The sequence below is a fragment of the Mustelus asterias genome, chromosome 5, assembly GCF_964213995.1.
Source record: "Mustelus asterias chromosome 5, sMusAst1.hap1.1, whole genome shotgun sequence".
In the NCBI taxonomy this organism is placed as follows: Eukaryota; Metazoa; Chordata; class Chondrichthyes; order Carcharhiniformes; family Triakidae; genus Mustelus; species Mustelus asterias.
Genome location: NC_135805.1, coordinates 122,977,721 through 122,990,470, shown reverse-complemented (window position 1 = coordinate 122,990,470; position 12,750 = coordinate 122,977,721). Strand labels below are relative to the sequence as shown.

Below are 12,750 nucleotides of genomic sequence, written 5' to 3'. Positions count from 1 at the left end.
GTACACAACGTTGGCCGAGTTGCAAGAGTAGGTACCTACTCTTGCAACTCGGCCAACGTTGTCAACCTGATACGCTGCAGGAAAGGATGTCCCGAGGCATGGTACATTGGGGAAACCATGCAGACGCTACGACAACGGATGAACGAACACCGCTCGACAATCACCAGGCAAGACCGTTCTCTTCCTGTGAGGGAGCACTTCAGCGGTCACAGGCATTCGGCCTCTGACCTTCGAGTAAGCGTTCTCCAAGGCGGCCTTCACAATACACGACAGCGCAGAGTCGCTGAGCAGAAACTGATAGCCAAGTTCCGCACACATGAGGACGGCCTAAACCGGGATCTTGGGTTTATGTCACACTATCACTAACCCCCACAGCTTGTCTCCTGGACTTGCAGAATCTCACTGGCTTCCTGTCTAGAGACAATACACATCTCTTTAACCTGTGCTTAATGCTCCCTCCACTCACATTGTCTGTATCTTTAAGACCTGGTTGGTTGTAGAGATTCGCATTCTAATCAGTATTCTGTAACTTGATTTTGTGTCTCTGTATGCCCTGTTTGAGAGCAGATATCCACTCCATCTGACGAAGGAGCAGCGCTCCGAAAGCTAATGGCATTTGCTACCAAATAAATCTGTTGGACTTTAACCTGGTGTTAAAACTCTTACTGTATTTACCCCAGTCCAACGCTGGCATCTCCAAATCATGACTAGGTGTAGTAATGCAGCTGTGGGTTGTAAGGTACATGTTTAAATCACAGTACAGTTACAGTAGCAGAGAATAGCTGCAGACTGTAAAATACACATTGAATTCTGAATACAGGTACAGTTGCAGAGAGTAGCTGCAGAATGCAAAGTACAGGTCTTAATCCCTATAAATGTACAATAGCATAGAGCAGATACAAGCATTAAGGTACAGGTCTAAATCCCTATAAAGGTATCATAGCATAGAGTAGGTACAGGCTATAAAGTGCGGGTCTAAATCTCAATGTGGATACAGTAGCAGAGAGCAGCTGCAGATCTAAATCACTATACAGGTGCAGTAGCAGATAGTAGCTGCAGACCCTAAGGTACAGTCTAAAATCCTATACAGGTAAAGTAGCAGACATATTCCTATAGACTGCAAGGTACAAGCATAAATCCCAATACAGGTACAGTAGCAAAGCGTGGATACAGCTGTAAGGTATGTGTCTGAATCCTTATAAAGGTGCAGTGCAGAGCAGGTCTAAATCCCAATACAGAGTCACAGAGTTTTAAGGTACAAGTCTAAATCCCAATACTGGTGCAGTAACAGATAGCATCCATAGGCTATTAGATACAGGGTTAAACCCCAATAAAGGTACAGGAACAGGTTGTAGGGTACAGACGCAAACCCCAAAATGCCAATATGGGGACAGTAGCATAGAGTAGATAAAAACTGTAAGCTAAAGGGTCTAAAGCTCTATACAGTAGCAGAGAGTAACTGCAGGCTGTAAGATACAGTCTAAATCCCTATACAGTTACTGTAGAGAAGAGCAGCTATAGGCTGTAAATTACAGTACCTGCCAATACAGGTACAGTAGTGGAGAGCAGCTGCAGCCTGTAATGTACAGATCTAAATTTTAATATCAGCACAGTAACAGAGGGCAGATGCAGGCTGTAAGGTACATGTCTATATCCCAATACAGGTAGTGATAGAATGACTGCAAGCTGTAAGGTATACTTGTAAAACAGAATACAGGGACATTGGCAGAAATCTGCCAGCTGTAAGGTACAGGGTGTTAATCCCCATATAGGTACAAGAGGTTAATAAAGTTCATTTATTAATGTCACAAGTAGGCTTACAATAATACTGCAATTAAATTACTGTGAAAATCCCCTAGTCGCCACATTCCAGCGTCTATTCGGGTATCCTGAGGGAGAATTTAGCATAGCCAATGCACCTAACCAGCACCTCCTTCGGACTGTGGGAGAAAACCGGAGCACCCGGAGGGAACCCACGCGGACACGGGGAGAACGTCACACAGACAGTGACCCGAGTCCGGAATTGAACTTGGGTCCCTGGCGCTGGGAGGCAGCAGTGCCACCGTAGCAGAGGGCAGCTACGGACCGTAAAGTACAGGGTTTAAATCTCAGTACAGGTACATTAGCAACGGGTTGTAAGGTAGATGGTTGAAATCCCAATACAAGTACAGTAGCAGAGAGTAGCTGCAGACTTTAGGGTACAAGTCTACATTCCTGCACAGGTAAAGTAGCATAGAGCAGCCCCAGGTTGTAAATTACAGTCTAAATGTCAATACAGGTAGAGTTAGCGCCTTTAGAGCGGAGTAATCGCATGGATTAAAGTCTAGGGAAGTGTTACTCACCCAATATGTTTCCAACTAGAGCCACAAGGAACACTAAAATATAACCAACGATGAGGACCAACTCGTACTCTTTGGGGTACAAATACTCCGTCCACAGATACCGAATAAACTCATCGTCGTAATCCGCGCTGGAGGTGAGCTGGAGGCTGCTGTTGATATCATTGGGGTGTTCCGTGTTGGTGCCGGCTCTCTCCATCTCTCCCGTTTAATTGGTATGTTAACGCTGCAGTGTCTGCACTCACACTGCCCATATCATTCCAACCCCCGGTAACAGAAGCTGCTGCGGCTGGATCCAGGTACAAATCCCGGAGGTACTTTCATGTGCTGCTGACGCTTTCCCATTCAGCAGCCCTTCCAATCCGCTTCTCTCAGCAGCCCCTCAATGTCGACATTCCCCTCTGAAGGTGTGTGTGGGGGCGCGGGGAATCCCCCTCTAACTCTGCATAACATCTGCAGCGAGCGCACTTTTGGAAAGCCAGAGCGCTTCCTGAAAGCTTGAGGGCATTCTGTTCAAATCTATATTCCGGGGCTCACCGGAATATATCAAAAGGTATTGGACATTAACTGGGAGGCCAGGATTGCCTGCCGGCTGCACCAATCACAATCCCAGAGGTGCCACCAAGTGGCAGGTACCCCAAAACTTGTGTATTCTCACACATGTACCCGAGGGACAGGTACTCTCACACATAACAAAGAAGAACAAAGAACAGTACAGCACAGGAAACAGGCCCTTCGGCCCTCCAAGCCTGTGCCGCTCCTTGGTCCAACTAGACCAATCGTTTGTATCCCTCCATTCCCAGGCTGCTCATGTGACTATCCAGGTAAGTCTTAAACGATGTCAGCGTGTCTGCCTCCACCACCCTACCCAGCAGCGCATTCCAGGCCCCCACCACCCTCTGTGTAAAAAACATCCCTCTAATATCTGAGTTATACTTCACCCCTCTCAGCTTGAGCCCGTGACCCCTCGTGATCGTCACCTCCGACCTGGGAAAAAGCTTCCCACTGTTCACCCTATCTATCCCCTTCATAATCTTGTACACCTCTATTAGATCTCCCCTCATTCTCCGTCTTTCCAGGGAGAACAACCCCAGTTTACCCAATCTCTCCTCATAGCTAAGACCCTCCATACCAGGCAACATCCTGGTAAACCTTCTCTGCACTCTCTCTAACGCCTCCACGTCCTTCTGGTAGTGCGGCGACCAGAACTGGATGCAGTACTCCAAATGTGGCCTAACCAGCGTTCTAGACAGCTGCATCATCAGACTCCAGCTTTTATACTCTATACCCCGTCCTATAAAGGCAAGCATACCATATGCCTTCTTCACCACCTTCTCCACCTGTGTTGCCACCTTCAAGGATTTGTGGACTTGCACACCTAGGTTCCTCTGTGTTTCTATACTCCTGATGACTCTGCCATTTATTGTATAACTCCTCCCTACATTATTTCTTCCAAAATGCATCACTTTGCATTTATCCGGATTAAACTCCATCTGCCACTTCTCTGCCCAATTTTCCAGCCTATCTATATCCTGCTGTACTGCCCAACAATGCTCTTCGCTATCCGCAAGTCCAGCCATCTTCGTGTCATCCGCAAACTTGCTGATTACACCAGTTACACCTTCTTCCAAATCATTTATATATATCACAAATAGCAGAGGCCCCAGTACAGAGCCCTGCGGAACACCACTGGTCACAGACCTCCAGCCGGAATAAGACCCTTCGACCACTACCCTCTGTCTCCTATGGCCAAGCCAGTTCACCACCCATCTAGCCACTTCTCCTTGTATCCCATGAGCCTTAACCTTCTTAACCAACCTGCCATGTGGGACTTTGTCAAATGCCTTACTGAAATCCATATAGACGACATCCACAGCCCTTCCTTCATCAACCGTTTTTGTCACTTCCTCAAAAAACTCCACCAAATTTGTAAGGCACGACCTCCCTCTTACAAAACCATGCTGTCTGTCACTAATGAGATTGTTCCGTTCTAAATGCACATACATCCTGTCTCTAAGAATCCTCTCCAACAACTTCCCTACCATGGACGTCAAGCTCACCGGCCTCTAATTTCCTGGGTTATCCCTGCTACCCTTCTTAAACAACGGGACCACATTCGCTATCCTCCAATCCTCAGGGACCTCACCCGTGTCCAAAGAAGCGACAAAGATTTCCGTCAGAGGCCCGGCAATTTCATCTCTCGTCTCCCTGAGCAGTCGAGGATAGATGCCATCAGGCCCTGGGGCTTTGTCAGTTTTAATGTTCCCTAAAAAACCTAACACTTCCTCTCTTGTAATGGAGATTTTCTCTAACGGGTCAACACCTCCCTCCGAGACACTCCCGGTTAACACGCCCCTCTCCTTCGTGAATACCGATGCAAAGTATTCATTTAGGATCTCCCCTATTCCCTTGGGTTCTAAGCATAATTCCCCTCCTTTGTCCCTGGGAGGTCCGATTTTCTCCCTGACAACTCTTTTGTTCCTAACGTATGAATTGACGGACATGTCCTCTCACACATGTATCCAAGGGACATGTTCTCACACACATCTACCTGCAATATATGTATACTCTGTAATGTCTTCTCACACATACACGAGAGACATGTCCTCTCACATATGTACCCAAGAGGCATGTGCACTCATGCACTGGAGAGTTGTGTCATCTTACAAATGTATCAAAGGATCATGTATACACATGTAACCAATGAACATGTACTCTTACACATCTATCCAAGGAAGATATTCTTACAAATGTACTGTGATTTCACAAGAGGCTGGCTGCTGGAGAAGCAGTATTTCTTACACTTGCCCCTTCACTTTCATATCTACCCCTCATTCAACATGGCTGCTAAGTGCAGCCACACCAACCAAGATGGCCACAGGTGAACAATCAGTGCAAGCAAGGATCAGCTGCACAACCTTATCAGCCAATGTAAGCAGAGTCCTGCTAAAAGAGGAAGCCTTAGGGTGAAAGTTAGGAAGGTGCTGGGCTTCTGTGGGGGTTAACTGCTGGCTGCAAATTCACTATGTGTTTTATGGGTGACAAACTTTTTGAATTTGATTAAGGACTGGATGAGAACCTCCTTGGGTAACTAGAATCTTATTGTTTTCACAAAGTTGGCTATATGCCCTTGCGTGTGTTCATTAATAAACTTATTACTTGAATGTCTGGGTAAGTATGGTGTGATTTGGAGCTCTGCCTATATTGTTGACTGACTCCTTGTGACATCATAGTACACAAGGAAAATGCGCTCTTACAAATATATGCAAAGAGCATATATATTAATTTACCTGAGAGGCATGTATCCTTATAAATGCAAGTGGAAATATGTAATGTTAGCCATATTACACAGACATAAGAAGATAGCAAGATAGAGAGGGGTGCAAAAATAAGTACGTGTATTCGCAGTTATTAACAGTGGCACGGCAGCACAGTGGTTAGCACTGCTGCCTCAAAGCGCCAGGGACCTGGGTTCAATTCCGGCCTTGGGTCACTGTCTGTGTGGAGTTTGCACATTCGCCCCATGTCTGTGTGGGTTTTCTCCGGGTGCTCCGGTTTTCTCCCACAGTCCAAAGATGTGCGGGTTAGGTTGGTTGGCCATTCTAAATTGACCCTAGTGGCAGGGGGATTAGCAGGATAAATATGTGGGGTTACGGGAATAGGGCCTGAGTGGGATTGTGGTTGGTGCAGACTCGATGGGCTGAATGGCCTCCTTCTGCACTGTAGGGATACTATGATTCTATGAATAGCTTCCTTCTGCACTGGAGGGATTATTGCAGGGATTATATGCAGGGGGGATGGTAGGATGCCTATCGAGCACTTGGATCAATATGGCATAGAAACATAGAACATAGGAGCTGGAAGAGGCCATTTGGCCCTTCAAGCCTGCTCCGCCATTCGTTACGATCATGGCTGATCTTCTAACTCAATAGCCTAATCCTGCTTTCTCCCCATAAACCTTGATCCCATTTGCCCCAAGTGCTTTATCTAGCCATTCAATGTTTTGGAATCAACTGCTTCCTGTGGTAATGAATTCCACAGGCTCACCACTCTTTGGGTGAAGAAATGTCTCCTTGCCTCTGTCCTAAATGGTCTACCCCAAATCCTCATACTGTGACCCCTGGTTCTGGACTCCCCCACCATTGGGAATATCCCTCCTGCATCTACCCTGTCTAGTCCATTTAGAATTTTATAAGTCTCTATGAGATCCCCCCCTCATTTGTCTGAACTCCAGCGAAAACAAACCTAACCTAGTCAATCTCTCCTCATACATCAGTCTCGCCATCCCCGGAATCAGCCTGGTAAACCTTCACTGCACTCCCTCAAGAGCAAGAGCATCCTTCCTCAGAAAAGGAGACCAAAACTACACACAATACTCTAGGTGTGGCCTCACCAAGGCCCTGTATAATTGCACCAACACTTCCCTGCTCCTGTACTTGAAACCTCCTGCAATGAAGGTCAACATACCATTTGCTTTCTTTACCACCTGCTGCATCTGCATGCTTATCTTCAGCAACTGGTGCACAAGGACCCCCAGGTCCTGCTGCACACTCCCCTCTCCCAATTTACAGCCATTCAGGTAGTAATATGACTTATTGTCCTTGCTTCCAAAGTGAATAACCTCACATTTATCCAAATTATACTGTATCTGCCATTGATTTGCCCAGTCACCCAATCTGTCCAGATCATGCTGAAGGATTGCCTGCTCTTTGGGCATTTTCTCACCATGCTCCTCAACATGACTGTGGTGCCTAATATGAATCCTGAAAACCTGAGAGGTGCATCACAATTTCTAGTCTGCTCTCACCATATCTTGTATCAAAAAATCTGATCCTGCTTTTGTCTAAAAGGGAAAATAATGTGGAGTCAATTTATAGCTATTAATAGCTCTGGACCAAACCATATGATGTTTATTGTGAGTAAATGCTTTTATTCTAACTTCTTCAGGTGAAAGAAAATGAAAGTTTGTTTTTTGGAGCAGTAGCTGATTGTTTTTAAAATTTATTTTATTATGGTAATTTAAGATTCTACTTTCTCTTGTCACACTATCGCTCACAAACCATAAGACTCCTACAGCTACCTCGACCACAGCTTCTCACACCCTGCTTTCTGTAAGGGCCCTATTCTATTCTCCCACGTTTCTCTGCCTCCATTGCATCTCTTCGGATGATGCTACCTTGCAAACAGCACTTCTGACATGTCTGCCTTTTTCCTGAACTAAGGGTTCCTACCTCCCACTGTGGATGACAGGGCGCTCAACCGTGTCCAGCCCGCATCCCACACCTCTGCCCTCACATCATCATGTCCCTCCTAGAACATAGTTTCCCCTCACCTCCCATGTCAGCATTCCGCAGGGACATCTCCCTCCCTGACACCTTGGTTCTCTCCTCCATCACCCCCAATTCTTCATTCCTTTCCCACAGCACCTTCCCATGCAATTGCAGAGGGTGCAGCACCTGCCCCTTTACTTCCTCCCTCCTCACCATAAAGACCCCAAATGCTCCTTTCAAGTTAAGCCAATTTCACTTGCATCTCTTTCAATTTGATCTACTGAATTCACTCCTCCCCGTGTAGTATCCTCTACACTGGGGAGACTAAATGCAGATCGGTGACAACTTTGCAGAACACTTTCACTGAATCTGTAAACATGACCCCAACATTCCTGTTGTGTGCCACTTTAACTCACCATCTTGCTGTTATGTCCGCATTTCCATCCTTGGCCTGCTGCAATGCTGTGGAGATGCCGGCGTTGGACTGGGGTAAACACAGTAAGAAGTTTAACAACACCAGGTTAAAGTCCAACAGGTTTATTTGGTAGCAAAAGCCACACAAGCTTTCGGAGCTCCTTGAAGGGCTTGGAGCTCCGAAAGCTTGTGCGGCTTTTGTTACCAAATAAACCTGTTGGACTTTAACCTGGTGTTGTTAAACTTTTTACTCTGCTGCAATGCTCCAGTGAAGCCCAATGCAAACTGGAGGAACAGCACCTCATCTTCTGATTAGGCACTTTACAATCTTCTGGATTCAACATTGAGTTCAACACTTCAGACCATGAATTCTCTCCTCCATTTTGATTCTCTATTATCATCCCAAAGCTACTCCCCCACAAGGCCATCTATCACTTGTTCTTAAGTTTTGCTTTGTTCTGCTATCTTACCTTTATGCCAGTGTTAGTGCGAGTGGGCGAATACGACCACTACGGACCCAGAGTCAGGTTCAACAATGGCACAGCTTTATTGCTTTTATGTCGACGGAGGTACAATCAGGACACACAAACAGCACTGTTCCGAAAGCACTCTGAAGGCCCGCCGCAATGGGCTACAGTTATACTTGAACGTTGACACTTTGTATGATTCAAATGTTAATGTTTTGTTTACAGTATTTGACTCTGACCATTCTGTGGTTGATGTGTTAAGTCTGGTGATTGCCCAGTCAAGGGAGGTGATAATTGTTTGAGATCTCCAGAGTTTCTTATACAATAGGTGTTTAATTGGATATCAGGAAGTCTTCCAGGTCTCAGAGGCCTTCTGAAGTGTTTGATAAGGGCTTCCTGAGTCCTTTTGTCAGCCTTGTTTCTGCGTTTTAAAAGACCTGCTGTTCACACTTTGTGCCTGGGTGCTGCTTTGTCCTGTTTCATTTATTTGATTTTATTCTGAGAAATATTTATCTAAGGAATCAAAGAAATTTGTGTCCGCTTACACCAGTAACATTTCTTGTTTTGCTCTTAACTGAATAACAATTGCAATGTTTATTTACCATACTTGTGAACCGGAATTATTACAGCCAATAAATATCGGCACCTTCAGTGTTTGACATGATCATTAACACTCCCTCTGTCTTGTGCTCATACAATATTTTGTCAAATCTCGCCTGGTTCTCACTCTCACTGACCTTCTATTCTGATCCAGCTACTCTACCACCTCTTAAACAATATTAAATCCATCACATTTCTCCCAGCATTCCTTAATTCTGTAGAATAGTCACACAGAATCAAAATGTTAGCTCTGATTAAGTGGCCACTTAGGCGCCTTAATTTGGACAAGAGTAGACTTTCTGTTCAGGATCCTGCACACCCTTGCAGAAAGTATGGACAATCATAAATTTTCATTCTAAATTAAGAATGTTGGCTTCTTTTCTTTTGTTAGTACAAAATTGTGTCTTGACCTTGTTGGTCTGTTGCAGGGTACATATTTGTAAAAAGAAAGCTGTTTATAAAGCTTAGGATCCCATTGGCTAGGATTTTAGCACCCAGCGTTTTACTTACACACACACACAGACACACACGCACGGCAGGCCATTTAAACTGCCGTTTACCTCAGTATGAACTCATGTCCATTCTAAATTTGAATGTTGGCTTCTTTTCTGATAAGGTACAAAATTGTGTCTTGACTTCATTGGCATGTTGCAGAGTACATGTTTGTAAAATAAAAGCTTTTAAAATAAGAGTTATTAATTAATGATCAAGTTCAGCAACCACTGTCGTAATTGGGGCGGATAGTGGCACAGTGGTTAGCATTGCTGCCTCACAGCGCCAGGGACCCGGGTTAGAAACTTAGAAACCCTACAGCACAGAGAGAGGCCATTCGGCCCATCGAGTCTGCACCGACCACAATCCCACCCAGGCCCTACCCCCATATCCCTACATATTTACCCACTAATCCTTCTAACCTACACATCCCAGGACACTAATTTTTTAGCATGGCCAATCAACCTAACCCGCACATCTTTGGACTGTGGGAGGAAACCGGAGCACCCGGAGGAAACCCACGCAGACACGAGGAGAATGTGCAAACTCCACACAGACAGTGACCCGAGCCGGGAATCGAACCCAGGTCCCTGGAGCTGTGAAGCAGCAGTACTAACCACTGTGCTACCATGCCGCCCCTAAATACATTCCCGACGAGGATGGTTCAATTCTGGCTTTGGGTCACTGTCGGTGTGGAATTTGCATGTTCTCCCCGTGTCTCCTTGGATTTCCTCCAGGTGCTCTGGTTTCCTCCCACACTCCAAAGATATGCGGCTTAGGTTGATTGGCCATGATAAATTGCCCCTTAGTATCAGGGGTACTAGGAGGGGAAATATATGGGGTTATGGAGATAGGACCTGGGTGAGATTGTTGTTGGTTCAGGCTCAATGGGCTAAATGGCTTCCTTCCGCATTGTAGATTCTATGATTCTATTCTATGTAATATCCTACCAGGCGGGAGTGACCTTTAATCCCTGGCACATATGTTTTATGACAACCTTATCAACATCTCCTGTCATCTTCAAAGATTAATGTGCAGGTTTCCCTGCTCCTGCGCTTGGTTTATAATTGTACTATTTAGTTTGTGTTGCTTCATTATTCCTTCTAAATTGCAACATTTCACATTTAGATTCACAGAATTATAAAATCATACAGCACAGAAGGAAGCCATTTGACATATTATACCAATCAGCACTCTAAAAGATCGAACTAATTAGTACCACTTTTCTGTTCTTTCACTATAGCCCTGCTGTTTTTTTTAAGTAGGGATCCAATTTCCTTTTGAAAGTGGTTATTCCACCATCCATTCAGGCAATGCAATTCAGATCATTACAATCTACTGAGGTAAAAATAAAATTCCTCATCTCCAGCCATTTATTTTGGAACCGATCATCTTAAATCAGTATCTGGCTACACAACTGGATGTGGAGATGGCGGCGTTGGACTGGGGTAAATACAGTAAGAGTTTTAACAACACCAGGTTAAAGTCCAACAGGTTTATTTGGTAGCAAATGCCATTAGCTTTCGGAGCGCTGCTCCTTCGTCAGATGGAGTGGAAATCTGCTCTCAAACAGGGCACAGAGACACAAAAACTTTTTTGGAGTCTCTTAAAAGACCCTATTGAGTTTGCCTCCACCACCACTGACGGCAGCCGATTCCACTCGCCCACCACCCTCTGTGAAAAACTTCCCCCTAACATCTCCCCTGTACCTACCCCCCAGCACCTTAAACCTGTGTCCTCTCGTAGCAGCCATTTCCACCCTAGGAAAAAGCCTCTGAGAGTCCATCCGATCTATGCCTCTCAACATCTTATATACCTCTATTAGGTCTCCTCTCATCCTACGTCTCTCCAAGGAGAAAAGACCAAGCTCCCTCAGCCCATCCTCATAAGGCATGCCACTCAATCCAGGCAACATCCTTGTAAATCTCCTCTGCGCCCTTTCAATCTTTTCCCCATCCTTCCTGTAATGAGGTGACCAGAACTGAGCACAGTACTCCAAGTGGGGTCGGACGAGGGTCTTATATAGCTGCATCATAATCCCCGGACTCCTAAACTCAATCCCTCGATTGATAAAGGCCAACACACCATACGCCTTCTTAACCACCTCCTCCACCTGCGGGGCTGATTTTAGAGTCCGATGGACCCGGACCCCAAGGTCCTTCTGATCCTCTACAGTACTAAGAGTCTTTCCCTTTATATCGTACTCCTTCATTTCCTGCAGTTATGTCCTGGGACTGAGGTGATTGACCTCCAAACAACTATCTTCCAATGTACTAGATATGACTCTACCTTGTGGACAGTTTCAACTTGATTCCTATCGACTTTGTTTTGCGAGGGCCATTTGATGCCACACTTGGTCAAATGTTGCCTCGATGTCAAGGGCAGTCACTGTCATCCCACGTCTTTAGTTAGCTTTTTATAAATCTATATTGGAACAAGGCTGTAAAGAGTTGAGGAGATGAGAGCCCCTTGCAGAACACAAACTGAGTGGGTTGTTGCTGAGTAAGTGCCACTTGATAACATTTTTGATGACTCTTCCATCATTTTACTGATGATCGAGAGTAGAACAGCTAATGTGGTTCTGCTACTTAACAAGGGTTATAGAGATAAACCAGGAAACTACAGACCAGTGAGTCTCACGCCAGTGGTAGGGAAACTATTGGAGAAAATTCTGAAGGAGAGAATATATCTCCATTTCAGAGGCAAGTGTTGATAAGAGATAGTCAGCATGGTTTTGTCAGAGCTCATGCTTAACAAATTTATTGAATTTTTTGAGGAGGTGATCAGGTGTAGATCCCATTTGACCTGCCAAAATGGACCACTACGCATTTATCTGGGTTGAAGTCCATCTGCCACTTCTCCGCCCAGTCTTGCATCCTATCTATGTCCCTCTGTAACTTCTGACATCCCTCCAGACTATCCACAACCCCACCAACCTTCATGTCGTCGGCAAACTTACCAACCCATCCCTCCACTTCCTCATCCAGGTCATTTATGAAAATGACAAACAGCAAGGGTCCCAGAACAGATCCCTGGGGCACACCACTGGTGACCGACCTCCATTTAGAAAAAGACCCATCTATACACACTCTCTGCCTCCTTTGTGCAAGCCAGTTCTGGATCCACAGGGCAGCAGCACCTTGGATCCCATGCCCTCTCACTTTTTCT

General features: G+C 45.5%; 1 protein-coding gene across 1 annotated transcript in view; it reads right to left on the bottom strand.

Annotated features, from left to right (window-relative positions):
* Nucleotides 1-2,538, bottom strand: part of hcrtr2 (hypocretin (orexin) receptor 2) — a 114,723-nt gene extending 112,185 nt beyond the window's left edge. Inside the window, exon 1 of the mRNA XM_078213590.1 lies at nucleotides 2,343-2,538. Coding sequence (XP_078069716.1) covers nucleotides 2,343-2,538 — 196 coding nt within the window. The remainder of the gene's footprint in view (nucleotides 1-2,342) is intronic.
* Between the last annotated feature and the right edge of the window lie 10,212 nt (nucleotides 2,539-12,750).